The sequence below is a fragment of the Lissotriton vulgaris genome, chromosome 10, assembly GCF_964263255.1.
Source record: "Lissotriton vulgaris chromosome 10, aLisVul1.2, whole genome shotgun sequence".
In the NCBI taxonomy this organism is placed as follows: Eukaryota; Metazoa; Chordata; class Amphibia; order Caudata; family Salamandridae; genus Lissotriton; species Lissotriton vulgaris.
The window spans coordinates 135,555,178-135,573,174 of record NC_141698.1 but is presented as its reverse complement, the minus strand read 5'-3'; the positions used below and the strand labels follow the sequence as shown (position 1 = coordinate 135,573,174).

Below are 17,997 nucleotides of genomic sequence, written 5' to 3'. Positions count from 1 at the left end.
GGATAACGCCAGAACTCGGCACATAAGGCTCAAATAATGGTGCAGTTTTTATTATTGTGAGCTTCAAGATGACCTCAACCAGGCTTTCGTAGATTTTTCTGTTAGTCTTTCCTAAACCTCTAAGTCATGTTTCATTTAAGAGTGTTTCAATATTGCCAAGTTTGAAATATGATTATTAGCATTTCACACAAATCACAAAAAAGTCTTGTAACAGTTTGTATTGTAGGAAGCAAGAAATAAAATAATAAACCCATGTTATACAAATGGTATGTGCACTAGATAGACAAATAAATCATTCAGAATGAATAGAAGGAACTTAGCTTTCGAACATTTCCCACAATGTATTTAACTTCTTTAGCTTGCCCTGGGAACCCTCCCAAGTGCTTCACAGGGGCTCCCATTTACCTTGGTTTGATCCGTTCTTGTTGCAGGCACTAGACCCAGCACCAAAAGTGGTGCAGTGTTTTTATCGACACAAGTGGGGTAACGCTAAATAGTAGGAATTTTGTGGATTCCTGTAGATTCCGGAAACTTCCATCACAAAAATGTAAGGAAAATGTTTGATTTCATGCAATGTTTGAGGTTTGTTGGGTATTGTGGGTAAGAAAACCTCAAGGGATCTTCGTAAGGGACACTACCCCGAACGCCCCCAAGTTTTAAAAATGTGCAGGTTTGCTAGGTTTCCCAAGGTGCCGACTGAGCAAGGGCCCAAAATCCACAGCTATCTGCTTTGCAAAAAACAGGTCAGTTTTGAGTGAGGAAATGTGATGTGTCCATGATGCGTTTTCGGCCTCTTCCTGTCACGGGCACTAGGCCTACTCACACCAGTGAGGTACTATATTTATCAGGAGACTTGCTGGGTGGAAGGAAGTTTGTGGATTCCCACAGAATACAGACATTTTCATCACATAAATTAGTTTTTTTATTCAAAGTTTGAGGTTTGCAAGGGATTCTGGGTAAACAATCCTAGTGAGAGTTATGCAAGTCACTCCACCGTGGATTCCCCTAGGTGTCTAGTTTTCAAAAACGTATCGGTTTGCTGGGTTTCCCTAGGTGCCTGTTGAGCTAGGGTCCAAATCCACAACTATCCACATTGGAAAAAAAGCGTCAGGTTTCAGTCGGAAAATGTGATGCGCCCATGTTGTGTTTCGGCCCATTTCCTGCTGGGGGCACTAGACCTATTCAGGTACCATTTTTATCAGAAGACATGTGGAAGCATAGAATAGTTGAACATTTGTTATTAGCAATGTATTTCGCTGCTTTCCACATCTAAGCCAGTGTGTAAGAAAGGCGACATTTTGAAAAACATCCTCTAAATCATATGCTTGTATGGGTACCTAGAAATTCAGAGATTAGCAACTAACCACTGCTTGTAAACCCTATATCTTGTGCTCATTTCAGAAATACATAGGGTTCCGTGATACCCATGTTTCAATCTACACATTTCACCATGTGAACTGGTCTATACTCAATACAAAATGAAAATCCATTGTATGATGCATCCCAGTTTTTGGATCTGGTACCTTGGCTTCTTGGAGAACCTACAAACCATATATAACCCCGCAACCAGAAGAGTATAACATCGGCCATCATGACAAAAAGTTACGTATGAAAACTTTGTCACAAATGGCAGCTTTTTTCTTACTTATTTTTAGGGCTCATGGTTTTATGGTATTCCTTTTTTTGCCATTTCCGTCTGTATTTATCCATATTTATTTTTTGCTCATTTCATCTGTATTTATCCATATTTATTTTGGATTTTGTGGAAAAATTAAGCTGAAATTAGTATGTTTCCACATTTGTTTACCAATAAGCATGCCCTCATGCTTGAATGTGAATACCCGCAGAAGATAAATAACTTATATGAAAATATGCACATTTCAGTATCTTCCTTGTGCATATCCACTGCTGTTAAAGACTCTACTAAAATGCCTTTCTTTTTAAACCACCTTATCTATCAATCCACACATCTATTGGCCTGGCATTCATGGTAGAGAGTATTTAGAATTACTCAAAAAGCAACCCAATTTCCGTTTTATCCACATTTAAAAATAAATGCAGACAAGAAAATGAATGTTTTCTGTCTGTATTTATCTGTAAAAATCAGTAAAAACGGAAAACAGGGAGCCTTACTTATTTTCAATATTTCTTTATTTCAACAGTTGATTTATTTGAGATAACTATGAGGGATCTACATTTATGACCCCTTGCTGAATTTGGAATTGTGTCTATTTTTCAGACATTGCTAGCTTTCCCGTGGTTTCACACTGGTTTCTAACACAAACTGGAAGTAGGTTGAGAAAATAGAAAAATGCCATAACTGAAGTAAACATTTTTTTTTTTAATTCAGCTCTGTATGTTCCTGAATGCTGGGGGGACGGTGGCTTTAGCACATTAAACCGTTTGTTGATGCGATTTTTAGGGGGGAAAATACAAATACTTATATCCATAGCCCTTTTTTCCCATATTTCCCCAAAATGTAGCTATATTTTCCCTGTTTTCTCGGTCCTCTCCAGGAGAATCCCCCTGGGTACCTTTAAAATACACAGGATGTTGGAAAAAAAGGACGCACATTTGGCTTGGATACATTATGTTTTGATTAAGGAGCTGGGGGCTCTGAAACCTGTCAGGCAGAAATGACCGGAATGCAGCATGCCGGTTTTCCTCCAAATAAAGAATTCAGATGTACTGAACTGCTGTGAGTGCATCCTTAAATCAGGACAACATGGAGATGCACGCACACACAGTGATAAAAATTACATATATAACATAACATAAATGTTTATAAGAAAGAACAATCAAAATCCTGAATTATTACCCTGCTAGAGGGCAAGTCTCTGAGATAATTGGTTATAAACCATAGGTCAAAGGTACAATCTGTAACTGATCAATCGTCCCAAGATCACCACTGGTGCTTCCTTCCACATTGAAGCCAATGAACTGTTAATTTAGCTAAGAGTGGACACATTTGTATACATTTCTAGGCCTTATCATTCAAGTTTTATTTTGGGATTAATCTCAATACTTAGTTAGCTTATGTTGAACTAAATATGTAATTTGTGATTCCAGTTTTTTTATCATAAATATTTATTCATAATCCCGACCCTAGTGGACACCCACAATAATATGTATGTGTCCAAACCATATACGGGCATTTCAGACATTCATGACTAGCGTCCATTTTACATCTTACTAGTTTAATGGGATACACCTATGTAAATATTAAACTGGATGAGTTTCAATTAAGCATTATGTGATAGTCTATTAAAGAAATTAGAATTTGTGACCACTGAGAAACCTCATACGTTATCTGGGTGAAAATCCACAAAGTAATAAGGATTGTGTTACCAAGGGGCAGTCCGTGTTTAAATTGTTGGCATATTTAGGTTTGGTTTCTATGAAGCTCATGCTCAGTCAAAAGGGTAAGAGGCTAGCAAAATCAGTCACAAGGGTGTCTAATGTGTAAAATGATTTATTGCATATGAAGTCTCCTTTTGCGCTCATGGTGGGTGTATACATTGAAACTGCTTGACATCTCACCCCTCATATAGCTACGCATGTAGGTAGTGTCAATTAAAATAGAATTGGGTATCATCTGTCAACAATTTTTTTACATCACCGTAAACTCTCAAAAACAGTTGATCTAGGGATGAGTAGTACTATTTGTTTCTTAACTCGCACAGAATGGAAACCTGTCACAGCCTTGGTACTTGCACACCAGTTCTTTATTCTCTCTCCATCAAGCAGTTATGTAACTTGGTAAACAATCTCAACATATGGTGCAGTTTCACTGAAAAGCAATAGCATGATACATTGTGGACTGAGACTCACCATTTCTCAGTTGCATCATAGGCCACACATACATCGCATTAAAAAAAACTATACTTTTAAACATCTAGAAGATTCCGTAGGACCATCGTTTTCATTCAGGACTACTCCTGCCAATCATAAAAAGTTATACCTTATCATGTCTTGTCAACTTACCAGAGGAATTCTTGATTAATTGTTCTATGCCATATTCCTGGAACTCTTTTTGGACTCACCAAAGTCTCCACCAGGTATCAGCCACCCTGAAATTTCCTGTCAATAGAACATTTCTGATTTTGCCCAGTGTACCTTAAACCTTTCGGTAGGGAGAGACTCAACCACCATATGAATTATTGCAGGGACCTATACATGGAGATGAACCACTGTAAGTAGGACTTCACCTGCATATAATGCCATCAACCTGGCCACATAGTCCACGTAATAGCCCAGTGCCCATGATTTTGCTTGCCTCTTACCGACAGTGGTTCTACCCCATGACAAATAATGTAGATGGCACTGAGCACCTCTCTCTCATATTACTGCTCTGTAGGACGTTCACCAACATTTGTCTGCCTATACACACTGTAACTCCCAAGTAGTTTTATGAGCTCAGATTTGGGCCTGAATTGAGGACATAGGTTCACCATCTCAGATACTTTCAGTGCAGAATGTCAATAGCTTTGTTATCATGGGATATGTCAAAATTATGAATGAACTCTGTGCCCAATCAATTGCCAATCTGCCTGTTCCACTTGCCATGCTTTTTAGTATGATAAGGAATCTTGCCCTGTATTGTCACCATACATGCCCCTCCATCCAAACTTTTTAGGGCACATAGTGCCAGTATCTGGTCCATGTATCCTTTGTTCTTGTATAGATAGGTAGCACAGAGTGCCCAGTAGTAGTTGGTTCAGAGTTTAGAATTGGAGAACACCCTCTTTCGCTTCTACTTGTCAGTTACAGAAAGTTCCATATTTGTCACCTTCCATAATTTATCTGCAATTTAACATGCCATCTCCTCAGTGAGACAAGGTCAGTTGTCTCCCTAAGGTCAGTTGCACCTAATGTAACATAATCTGCAGACTTTCTGTCTCAGAAATGAAGATCTGCATCCCCTTGTCTGGAGTGGAAACTGGGTTAGGCCACTGGGCACATGAGCATAGACATTATAAACCACAAGTTGACGTAGTAGTCCCTCTATTAATGGCTCAGCTTGGCAGCTCTTACTCCTCTCCGAGAGAGTGAGACCCAGGAGGTCTTATATTATTTGCTTCTAGACCCAACTTACTGGACTCTCATCTTGTTATGGTGGCAATCACCAGCAACTAACAACTCACAAAAAAAGCACTTTATTGTGTGGTCATTAAAACCAGTCCAAAAGAGAAATGACTGCAACTGACAACTCACTCAGGCCACAATGCTTATCTTTCGTGCTATCCAACTAGATTGGGACCCTACGTCTTGGACCTCTGAATGTCTCCGGTCCTCAAATGAAATCATGACAACTAGGTGAGCAGCACCACTGTCAGTGTCTGCACATGGGCGTGTTCGCAGTGGTGTAACAATAGCCTCCGCAGCCCCTTCAGGGAGCACTTGAGCTCCAGGGGCCCCCTCTGCTACTATGCACAGGTGGTGGGCCCATAACCTAAGAGCTCCTGACTGGGTCCAGAGCACGGGGGGCCTCCATGTACTTTGCATGGGGACCCTCAAACTTAGTTCTGTGACTGCATATTTGGTATGTTCATTCAGGATCAGAGGATAGGATATATAGGCCAGTGCTGAAAACCTACCAGAGTTGTAATTGGTGGTGTCAGCTACTAACCCCACCCTAATTAAACAAATCATTTAACAAAAAACTAGTAAACCCTTGCCTTGAACCTTGCCATTGGCTAGAAAACCTAGACAGAGGATGATTATGAATAGAAAATGGGTGTAGCAGTCTCATCACAGGGACGCTGGACCACACTTTCTTCTTTTGCTGACATAAACTTGATTATGTTTCATTTTCTAAGATAAGGCTCAGATTGGTATATACATTAATTTCTCTTAGGATACATCCAACCATGGGGCACTAATATTAGATTGCTTAGATGTTAAAATAATACTCCAAGGTGCATAGGAAGTTCTCTAAGCTGTCACATTTTGTTGGCTTCATAACAACTTCCCAGCTGTAACAGAGGACTGACTGGGAAGCCTTTAAGGCAGGCTTAAAAGAAACCATAATTGCGAAAATCATAGAAATACAGGGGCATATGAATCAAAAAACATTTTTGCGATTCTCAAATTGCGATTTTTAGCAAATCGCAATTAAAGAATAGCAAAATGCAATGTATGTAGGATTTGCAAAACATTTAGCGAATCTTACATATTCCTTATTTGTGAATCGCAAAATGAAATTAGCAAATAAGGAATTCCCTCTATTCATTCCTGTAGGCTAGGAGGCCCATAGGAATGAATGGGAAGACACTCTCAATTTGCGATTCGCAATTAGAGAATCGCATATTGAATATGCAATTTCAAGGGTGCCAGGGTGTCAAAAGGACATCCTGTTGCACCCCTGAAATATGTATGTGTGCACATGTGGCGCACATACATGCCCTAAGGGCATGTATGCGCGCCACATGGCACTTTGAAAAATGCAAAAAAGTGCATTTGTCAAAGAAATAGCAAATTACCACCAACTTGAAGTTGGTGGTAATTTGTGATTCCTTAAGGCCAAATCGCACTTTTTCTGTGCTTCCTACATTGCATTTAAGGAATTGCAATTTGCGATTCCTCAAATGCAATTGCAATATCGAGAATCACAAATGTTGTGATTCTCTAAATTGCGATGCCTTTTTGCGATGATACATCCCAAATAACCTTTTCCCGTTCGCAAATGGGCCGATTCTGAGAATCGTCCCGTTTGTGAACAGGAAAAGGGCTTGATACATATGTCCCAAAAATCCTTGGGATGGGGTTTGCTGGAGTCATCAGACCACCATGTCCGAGATTGCTTTAAAATCAAGCAATCATTTTTAGGTCGAGCGTCAGCGAAAGACCTATTGTTTTCGCTTTCGGGGGAATCTGAGACAGTGGTCAGTTACGCGCCTCTGCTGTCTCAGATTCGCCCTCGAGGGCGCGCACGGCATCGTGCACATCCCCTGCCTCCCATTCACAGCCTCTCTCAATCACACACAGCCACACTCACGCATGCGCGCACACACATACACCCACGCAGGCACAATACATCGGGACACACATATACACACGCACAGCTAACAGACACACAGCCACACATATACATACACATGCACAGCTACACACGTGCACACACACAGTTACACCCACACACGCGCCCCACCCCCCACTCACTGGGCTCTTCTTGTTTCCAAGGCTGCCGTGCACATCCCCTGTCCCGCACACACACACACACGCAGGCACACACAAACACGCAGGCATACCAACGCACGCACACTGCATACACACATGCGCACACAGACACACATACCGCCGCCGCCCCCACCCCACCCCCGCCATCGCACACACACACACAAGAGCACCAAGACCCCCTCCTACAACTAAGGCCCACTTACCGGCACTCCGGATATCTGCAGACTCCGCGGGGCTCTTCCTCTGGCCAGACACTCTGTGGACGCGGGCTTCACAAAACGGAAGTCCCGCCCCACGATAGGTTTCGGTTTTGTCAGTGCGCGCACAGGTCTTGTTTCGCATATTGCACTTGGCTTGAGTTGGCAGCCACGTAGGAGCAATCGGATGTTTCAGCTTTTCTGCTGGGAGACAGGAGGTAAGGTCAGGGAGGCGAACGCCCCGCACAGATTAATTGCCTTGATAGACATCGCGCTAATGAGCTATTGATAAAATGCTATCTGCTTTGGTGCATCTCGTGTTTCCCTGTGTTACCAGTAAAGAGCAAGAGGTCCTCCTTTTCACAATCAGCCTTCGTCTGGCAGACGATCTGCCATTTGCACCCATGGACCGTGCCTGCACATTGCATGCTGTCAACATGAAACATATTGTAAAATCCTGTGTCTGCTCATTTTTTTGTAACTGGAAAGTTGCAAAATCTTGAAAGCTCGCGTGAGAACGGGTTATTGGTTTTCATGTGCTTGTTCTGGATGCTATTAACAATGTGTGGCTTTCTGTAACCGCACAACTCAATATACACAGATTCATTTGAATACTATACAATATAATGGCTAATCTTCCAGTATCTGCACATGAGGGAAACATCCTCTCATTCAATAGAGCATCTGCCTTTCTGGTTTTGGTTTCCGATTCTGTATTCAAAGGTTCTGCTGATGTGATACTTTCAGGGCGCTGTTTACTTCCTCATGAGAGCTCTCCCTCCAGAATACGATGCTTAAATTAGGTGCTGAGCACCTGCAGTGCTTCAGTTTGGAATAGAACCCTTTTCTGGCCCTCACAGAACCAAGTGACGGTGTCTAACATTAGGTGTGGGCTGAGATTATTTCTGTGAATCGGCATGCGTGCTAGCCATCCAAAGAATAGTGCTCCGGAGCCCTGTGCAGGTCATCTGGTGCTATAGAAGCAGAACTGCCCGATACAGTGCACAAGAGTGTGTTGTTAATTACTGAAATCACAACACCAGCGCCATGCGGGCATTAGCGCATAGAGAATTACGGGTAAATTATCTCTGTGCCTGTAACCAAGGATGGACAAGAAGCATCCACAATGACGACAACATATACATCGCACTTTGGCTTATATCATAGGCAGACACCGCGGACGCTTTTAAGATCTGGCTGTATTTGCTGATTTTTTATGCAACAGTCTAAAACCCAAGGTTTTACAGTGAGTTTTTAAGCTTCTTTTAATGATAATCTGTGGGTTCAAGGAACACTTTTGCAGCAGAGCTTTTACATAGAGGAGCTTTTGGTATGCAGATATTTTACCACTTTATCATGAGAGTAGGTTTGTGGCAGTGGAATAGTGTGACAAGGGTGTCTAAGCAGACTGGCCTCAGTTGAATTACAGCAACAACAAAACAACAGATCACCACATCACACAAACACAACAAAACACTACTATAACAAATTAGCAAAACAACAAAATACAACACAAAAACACAAATCAGCAGCAGAACACAATAATACACCAGCACAACACAACAGCAAACAGTATTCAGTAGCAGTGTGCTATTAGTTTATGTTCTTATTTATTATACTTGTATTGATGCTTTGCATTGTTGTGTCTATGTTGTTATTTTGCTGGCTAGTGTGTTCTTGTATGAGAAATGGGACTGTCAAATTGTCTTACTGAGTCCTCCTATTATCCTGTTATGCAGCTCCCTTTACAAACTTCAGGAAACATACTACCTTCTCATTCAAAGCAGCATATCCCATTATCACAACGCGCAAAACAATTACCACTGCCACAAAGAGAACAAGCATTTGCAATGCAATAGGTCTCGCATTTGTTACAGTTTAAGTTATTGGCATTGTAAATTACAATGCCTTTTATTTATCTGTTTTGAAAACCAACACATAAATAAAAGGCATTGTCATTTACAATACCAATAGCTCAAACTCTCGTAAATGCGAGACCTATTGCATTGCAAATGCTTGTTTTTAAATGCAGACCGTTTTCCTTAAAAGAAAATGGGTTGCGTTTAAAAAAGAAAAATGAAAAATTTTCTTTTCATTTTTCAAGAGCAGGCAGTGGTCAGTGGGACCACCGCCTGATCTTAACCCCTTCGATGCTCATGACGAGCTCAGCTCGTCATGCAGTACACTGGTCGTGTGCTTATGACGAGCTGAGCTCGTCATGAACAATGGGAAAGGAGGATCTGCAGCACAGAGGGGGAATTGCTGCGGCAGTGATAGTGTTAAAATACATTTTTATAAACATTCACAAAGGGGATTGAGTTACCATCTGCTTGAAGTAGGTGGGAAAATGCTCATGTTTTGCGGCCCCATTTCAGTTGCAAAACATTCCGACATACCAGTCCGATTAGGTATTAGGAAGGGCACGCCCCTTCCTAATACCGAATTGCTATGTATTTGCAATTACAAATTGCAATTCATTAACAGGTCATCGAATCACAAATTGGAATTCATACATACCAAAATGCATTTTACTGGCCACAGGTAAAATGCACGAGTCATGTGGCCCCTAATGAAACTTATATGTATTACTGTACCACAGGGAATCAAGCTGGCCCTCTATGATAAGACTCAGTACGTTCTTGTCTTTAAAGGCACGTTGAGGAAAACACATTTGGCTAAAATGTATAGGAATTTGTTTCATGCCAACTTTTCATGTCTTCCTGAATATTCAGAGTAACTATGGATATTTGTCACTTAATCATCCTCTGTTCGTGGCTGTCCAGTCTGTTGATGCTGCACCAAGGTCTTCTGTTGAAGCAACATTCTGTAAGATAAAATGGTACCCACTATGTCTCTACAATGCTCTTTGAAATATATGGATGCCAGGGGTTTCACAATTGTTTCTTGGCAACATTCAGTCATTTGCAAACATTAAATCTATGAGAGCTGTGCTACACATCTAATATACATTATTAGTTTTGAGTTCCCTAACACCTTATTAGGATTTTACTTATGTGTATCAATCAATCAATAATACTTTATTCGGTTACACAGATATATAACCATAAAAGCACATATAATATCCTCATACATTATTATTATTATATATTCATATAAAAACATCATAAAACTTTATCACATTATAATCGTTTTTCTCAGTCTAAATTTTTTATTTAAAGACCGAAATGGAAAAAACAACATAAATTGACTCTAATTGCTGGAGTACGAGAAACGCAGGGCGGCAATACCTCATTCCTAGTTCTTTTAAAACAGGAACAATCCATTTTTGTCTCTGAACGGTATAGAATTTTCAAAAGAATAACACATGTGTTGTAGACTGCTCATAGGTGTCATCACATGGGCATTTGCAGAGCTGTTTTGTCCAATTATTAGCTACTGGGAAACTGATCGATCTGTGTAGGGAATCCAAGTGAAAACGCATAAGTAGGAATCGGTCATAGTCCTTCATCGACAGGCATAGGTATGGCTGAAGACAGAAGGTGGTTAATGTGAGATTGTGTGTCTGAGCCGTGGTTTTATTTAATTCAGGACACAATCTCCGTTCTGCCAGAAAATTCAGACAAATAATCTTAAGATTTTTTTTACTCATTTCAGCCATAGAGGATGGGTTATCATAAAATTCATAAAGTCCTAAATTGTTTAAAAATGTTTTGACATAAGACAACTATCCAATCCTTATCGCCCCATCCAGGCCACTACTATCTACTAAAACGCCCCTATTACAATGTGTCTCCTCTGTTATCCATATCCTGTGCCATAACAGGACCAGTTGAATCCTAATAATATCTTCTAGATAGGTCAAACCTAGTTCAGTATGGCACACAAAGGAGGATGTACTATTGGGGACCATCAATAAGAATTTTAAAAACATGTTTTTAGCTACCTGGAGTGAACCCACGTCCGCATATCCCCATATGCCAGCTCCATACGTAGCTACACTAACGCATTTGGCTTAATACATTTCCAATAGTTCCACAACAGGACGTCTACCCAGTTTCCTGCTAAAACTGGAAAGAGCAGATAAGGTCTTAATGTAAAGTAGCCTCCTTGCTTTTACAGCCTGCACCCATGACCCTGTACGATCAAACAATATTCTGAGATAAGAGAAAGTATTTGTGGATTCTATCCTCGAATTATCAATAAAAATAGATTTTTTCTTAGAACATCCTGGCCCACAATTAATTACTTATGTGTTAGAAGAGTTTATTGTAAGACCTCTATCTGCCATAAAATTTGCAAAGCTGGAAACCACCTTTTGTAATCCCAACGGAGTGAGCGCCATTAAGACTGCATCATCCGCGTATAATAATGCGGGGATGGGGCCGTTTACCAGCCTCAGGTAAGTCTCTACATTCTTGAATTACAACCTTTTTAACACTATTTATGTACAGAGTAAAAAGGAAGGGTGCAAGAACGCACTCTTGCCTAACACCTCGTTTTACTTTAAAGTGTCTCGTGCATTCACCACCTGTCTCAAACCAAATCCGTGCCCTTGCCCTTAAATAAAACTCTCTTATAAAAGAAATTAAAAAGGAATCGACGCCCATTTCCTCTAAAGTAAGCCACAGTTTATTATTGTGGTTTACACAATCAAAAGCCGATGATAAATCGACAAAGGTCAAGTATAATGGCCCCTTTTTTGCTTTAATATATTTATTCAGTCAAATATTTAGGTTTAAAGCCTGCTCTATCTTGCCTAACCTTTTGCGAAAACCAAACTGTAGGTCAGTTATCACTAACCGTTCTTCTGACCAATCTTGTAACCTGTTCAGTAGAACCCTGCCTATGATCTGCACAGTTGAGTCTAACAGGGATATAGGTCTGCAGCAGGCTGGGTCATTCCTATCCCCTTTTTTAAATATTGGGACAAGGATAGACTCATACCATGATGAGCTAAAACCAGTTGAAATAGATGCATTAAATACTTACGTAAGTTAAGGGCCCCATAAGGCGATATTTGCTTTAAAAATATCGACAGGGACCCTCCCTTACTTGAAGCAATGGCCAGATTTACCTCACTAAGCTCAAATAATGTTGCATTCCACTGATTCCTAAACAACAAACCTTGATCCTCCATGTCATCCCAATTTAATATCTCATGCTCACCCTCATTACCCCTGATCTCATTTACTTGTGTAGCTATCATGTCAACTGGGTGGAAAAAAGACTGTTCCCTGAAATAATCACTTTACATTTTATGGTGACGAGTCATTCGAAGAGGTGCACAGTTCCATTAAAAAGGGCATGTTCCCAAACAGTGATTTCAGGGTTGGTCCATCCAGACCAATCAGGGTTCCTCCCCAATAAAAGCACGGGACACAATTTAAGGAGAATAAATGGGGTGATGCACTGGTCCAAAACAGAGTAAAGGGAGGATGCAGTGCTCCTATCACTAAATGCACAACTATTGCTTGATAGTGTGGAATGGCAATACATGTTTGAAATACTGCACAGGCTGGGCTTAGGCCCTAAGTTCTGCGAGTGGGTAAAGCTTTTGTATCAAGACCCACATGCCAGAGTGCTGGGTTAATGGTGTAGTCTCTACACACAGAGCATGAGTTGGCAGGCTCGGAAAGATACAAATATTTCCAACTGGGACATGCAGTATGCCAACACTTTAGAGAAGGGAAAATCCATTTAGAACACTCGCCACTAGAGGATAGATTGTTGACCGACCCCATGAGGAGCAAGACAATCTCTTTCACATATAAGAAAATCATGTAGAACTCTCCTAACCCGGTGAACCCCCTGCGGGAGCATGGGAGATGAGACTAGGACTCCTAGAAGATAATGATTGGGAGGAAGCTGTGCAAAGCACGAGGGAGGTAGCTATATGGGCCCACTTTCATCTCATCCAGCTGCGCATCCTACATAGGTTGTATGCCTGCAGAACAACGCTACATGGAATGGGTTTAGGCATATATAGATATTGTGCAAGGGGTTGTGGGGAGGTGGGCTCCTTTTTTCATATAATTTGGGAGTGTAAATACATTCATAATCATTGACCGGCAGTGACTCGAACAATGTCACAGGTCGAGATTCCAGTGAAGCCACGTTGGCTTCTTTTGTGTGTGACAGGCGAGACAAAATGGGCTAAATACACACTAATATGGCTCAAAATAGTGGCAGTTGTGGTAAAAGGAAATATAGCCAGAACGTGTGGTGCAAACCGAACACCAGACCTGAGGGATTGGGAGGAAGACATGGATTGGTTCTCAAGAGCCGAGAAAGCAACATATCAAACCAGAGGTTGCCTGCGAAAATGGGACAAAGTGTGGGGGCCCTGGATTACATATCGGGGACATTAAAACAAATGTGCTGGACTGTGTGTGTCAGAGCAAAGATAAGATCACAAAGGGAATAAAAGTAGGATCCCATCCTTCCAGTAGACCACATCACCAATAGGCTGAGATCAGGTGGGGAACAGACTTCTTAAGTTATAAGAACATATTGTATGTGTTCTGAATCCTTCATTTGCTGTGATATCCATATATCCATGTAATGTTCTGATGTACTGAGCAAGCACTAATAAAATATATATATATATATATATATATATATATATATATATATATATATATATATATATATATATATATATATATATATATATATTTTTAAAAAAAGCCATGTTCCAAGTGAGCCGTTAAAATGAAGCACGAAAATGAGAAATTCGAATGGAGTCTTCTTGATGCAGATGCTAAAATTGAGGCATATGAGTCAAGATGTTCAAAATAAAATGGAGACATTAAAATGGAGACACTGCAAGAGGGACATCAGTAATAGAAAAGAGAAATTAGGAAGGGCATTAGAAAGAAAAGCATCAGATCGAGCACTAAAATGGAGGAAGAAGACTGGAGGTTTATTAAAGGAAGATTTTATAATGGAGTCATTACAACTTTGGAATGGGGAACACCGAATGTGAGATATTCTAATAGCATCAAGAATGATACCTTTTGAATAAAGCAAAAAAATGGAGACATTAAAATGTAGATATTGGAATAACATATTAAAGTGACTGCCTTAGAATTGAGACCTTGGGATGAATGAATGAATGAGGAGGCACTTTTAAAGTGCTTGGTTACCCAAGGGCATCCCAGCGCTAGAGAACACTAAGTCAACTCATAACATATCAGGGGAAGAGAAACGTTTAAGCTGTTTGGGATAATGGTAATGATTAGGCTGAGAACGAATATGGAGGGGAACCCGATTCCACAGCTTGGCAACATTATATGAAAACATACGGCCTCCACTTCTTGTATGTTTAACTTTTGGCACTATTGGGAGATGTTTACCCTCTGATCTCAGGGTTCTTTTAGGCTGGTAGGGAAGAATCATGGACTGAATCAGTAAGGATCCCTCTCCTGCCCGTGATTTCTGTGCAATGCACATGGCTTTAAATTGAACCCTTTCCTGAATTGGAAGCCAATCTAGTGAGGCTAGAGCAGGTTTGGCTGAAAGGCGTTTAGGAACCTTTAAAAGAAGCCGGGCAGCACAATTTTGCACAGTCTGTAATATTTTAGTGGTGGACGCAGGGGCTACAAGATAGATAGCATTCGCATAATCCAGTCTTGACAGGATTAATGCTTGTACTAACAATCTTCTGCCCATAAAAGGAAGAATGGGAAGAATTTTATATAGGTATTTATATGAAGGCTTTATATAGAATTTAAATGGGTATATTAAAATGAAGGTGTTGTAATGGAGGTTCAGAGTAGAGGTTTTTATAAAGCTTCAAATTAAATGGCGGTATCAGAGGCAGTTTTATTAAGGCCTCATAGAGAAAGCATTATAGGAGGTGTTATAACTTATGGTGTTATAATGGAAGAATTAGATAATTTAGATTAGAAACAGTAAATAAAATGTAAATCCTTATTTGTAAAGCACGCACTACTCAACCTTATGAGTCTCAAGGCGCTGGGGGCCGTCGTGGAAATTAAGTGAGCTATTGCCCAGAGTCGCAGGGTGCTGAGCTGAACTGCTGCCTGAGCCGGGGATCGAACGATGAACTCTGGGCTGTGAGGTCAGCTGCCCTGGCCGCTGCTCCACACCTCTCCACAGTCGAAGCACAAAATCAGAATGTCCAGTGTACCATACAGCAGAGCCTTAACTTAAATCATTCAGAGTACGAGGACGGTGCAACAGGTACAAGGCAGGCTCTGACCAGAAAAGCTGGTCAACCCCTTACCGCTTAACTCCTTGAAGCATTGGCTGCAAAATCTAAGCTCATATATGAGAAGGGAATCCCCTCTCACTCTTAGAGAAACACCTTAGTGAGTGTAACACATAGCCTGGATTACACTCCTTTTTAACCTGCACTACACTCTATTTTAAAAAGGTCCTGAGGAAAGCCAGATTTAATTTAAGGCACTGGCTGAAACATGTCGACCAACTTATGGATGTAGGGGGTAGTAACTCGCCTCCCTTTAACATCCCCAAGCCTTATTTTAACCGCTGACGGGGGCCCAGTTATTAAAATTTAATTTACCCTCGGGTACTGGGACCCTCGCCAAGCCGTTTTAACTCACACTTCACTCTACACCTCACACTGCACTCTCAGTAATAATACCAGCTCCGCTGTAATCAGGCGTCGCAGCACACCCGGGACACATTAGGTGTCACTGGGTGGGCCCGGTGATGAATCATGCCACCAACTAGGTTTGTGGGTGAGGGCTTCATGAACTCAACAACGAGGTGCCAATGACAAATCTAATCAGAGTCCTAACAACATTGGCCATATTTAAGCTAGTCTCTTTTGATTACACTTATTTGTTATTTTCTCTTCCCAGGTGGTATGCAGGCAGGATCTCCAGACAGGTTGCTGAAGAGATACTGTTGAAACGACGGCAGCTGGGAGCCTTTCTAATCAGAGAAAGCGAAAGCGCCCCTGGAGAATTTTCCGTCTCAGTCAAGTAAGCCAGTAGTTTGTGTTTCAGGTTATGTTTGTGTATTTTATGTGAAGTGCTCGTGAAGGTCTCTAGGAGGATAGTGATGGAAACTGGAGTAATCTTCTCTGCACCAATTGTGTCCCTCAACTCCAGCCAGATGGGATCACCATTAAACAATGAGAGTGTCTATAGATCTGGGGAGCATTCACCATCACGTGGAAAGGACATTGCTTGTCCTTTTATCAATAACTACCCTGGTGCTAGAATCATACTTACTATTAGAAGGTTTCAAAAGTTTGTTATGTCTATCACCGCACCACTCAGAGTTCCCTCACTTTGTTTCTAGTTTCTCTTTGCAATTTTTTGTAATTTAATGTCTCAGATGTGAGGATTTCAGTAATGAATGATATGTACTCATTTCCTTTCTAAGAACAAATGGATTTGAACATATCCTCCTTTATAGTTCTGCTTGACAATATGTAGGCATTCCCTTTGAATTTTCAGGGTTGAGCTAAGGGACATTTCCCGTGTGGTTGGTGTAGTGTCTTGTTCTATATCTTTTTCCATTTATTTTGTATTGCACCCGTGCGCTATCCTTCAATCTCTTCACAATGAAAATAAGTAAACCTACAAAAATGCCAAACTAATATCCCAATACTTTCAATGCAAACTAGCTGAAAATCACACCAAAGAAATACTCTCTTGAGAATGTTCTGAAGACATTGTCCGCAAAGTAAACATACACAAATAAAGCTGTTAAAATTGTGAATTCGATTATTTTTTATAACACGTGTAGATGTAAAATTATGAATTATTGCAAAACATTTAACATACTAAAGCAAGATTAAAGCATTTTTTTAATCGCTGTAGAGCCCCTTGCAGCTCTTTCTCCAAAATAAGAGATAACGTGGGCACACTTGAAAAATTGAATGGCTACATTTAAGGACCTCTTTTAGTGTTAAATTACAGTTTTCTTCTGATGATTGCTTCATAGGAAACATATTTAAAATCAATTTATGTTCTAGTATGATTTCAGAACTGATCATTTTTTTAAAGTAAATGTTGTAAGCATTTGTATAGTTGGTTCCCAAACTTGCAATGCTTTTTAAATCACTTTTGGACTCTAGAATACCTTAACTTTTCAGGTGTGTCCACGTTAGTACTTATTTTAAGACAGCGCTCTAAGGGCGTCAACAACGATTAAGAAAATTGTTTTAATTTTTGTGGGTTAGATGATTTGTAATAATTCATATTTATGGGAGAAGCAAGTTTAAGTTAACTCCTTAAGGATGGTTGGCATGTGCCATTAGGTGTCAATCACATTGTCAACTTTGAGATCCTAATTGTTTAAGGACTTGTTGTCCACTTTGTAATGTTGCTATTTGGTGGGATATGAATATAACCTGTGATAACTTGATATGGATGTGTTATTAACTTGGTAAATATATAGGTAGCTATTTGGCTTGGAGCCAAGTTGTGTGCATTTTTTTTGCATGGAGTTTTTTCTTGTGTTTATTTTTGATGTATGACTATTTGCAGTAGCATTGAGGTGGCAAACGCTGTAGACCTCATTACAAGTCATCCTCTAAATTGGGGTGGTCAAAAAAGACTTGAAGTTATTATTTCTTGAGTCTGGGTAATATTAACACTGCATGTATCAGCCATTACGAAAATGAGGCTTGAATGGGGAATAACGTGTAGGACTCAGACTT

The 17,997-nt window shown here is 40.4% G+C and overlaps 1 protein-coding gene across 1 annotated transcript in view; it reads left to right on the top strand.

The window, feature by feature from the left end:
• The window catches only part of GRAP (GRB2 related adaptor protein), a 423,512-nt gene that overhangs the window by 52,019 nt on the left and 353,496 nt on the right, over nucleotides 1-17,997 (top strand). Inside the window, exon 3 of the mRNA XM_086940717.1 lies at nucleotides 16,187-16,309. Coding sequence (XP_086796843.1) covers nucleotides 16,187-16,309 — 123 coding nt within the window. The remainder of the gene's footprint in view (nucleotides 1-16,186; nucleotides 16,310-17,997) is intronic.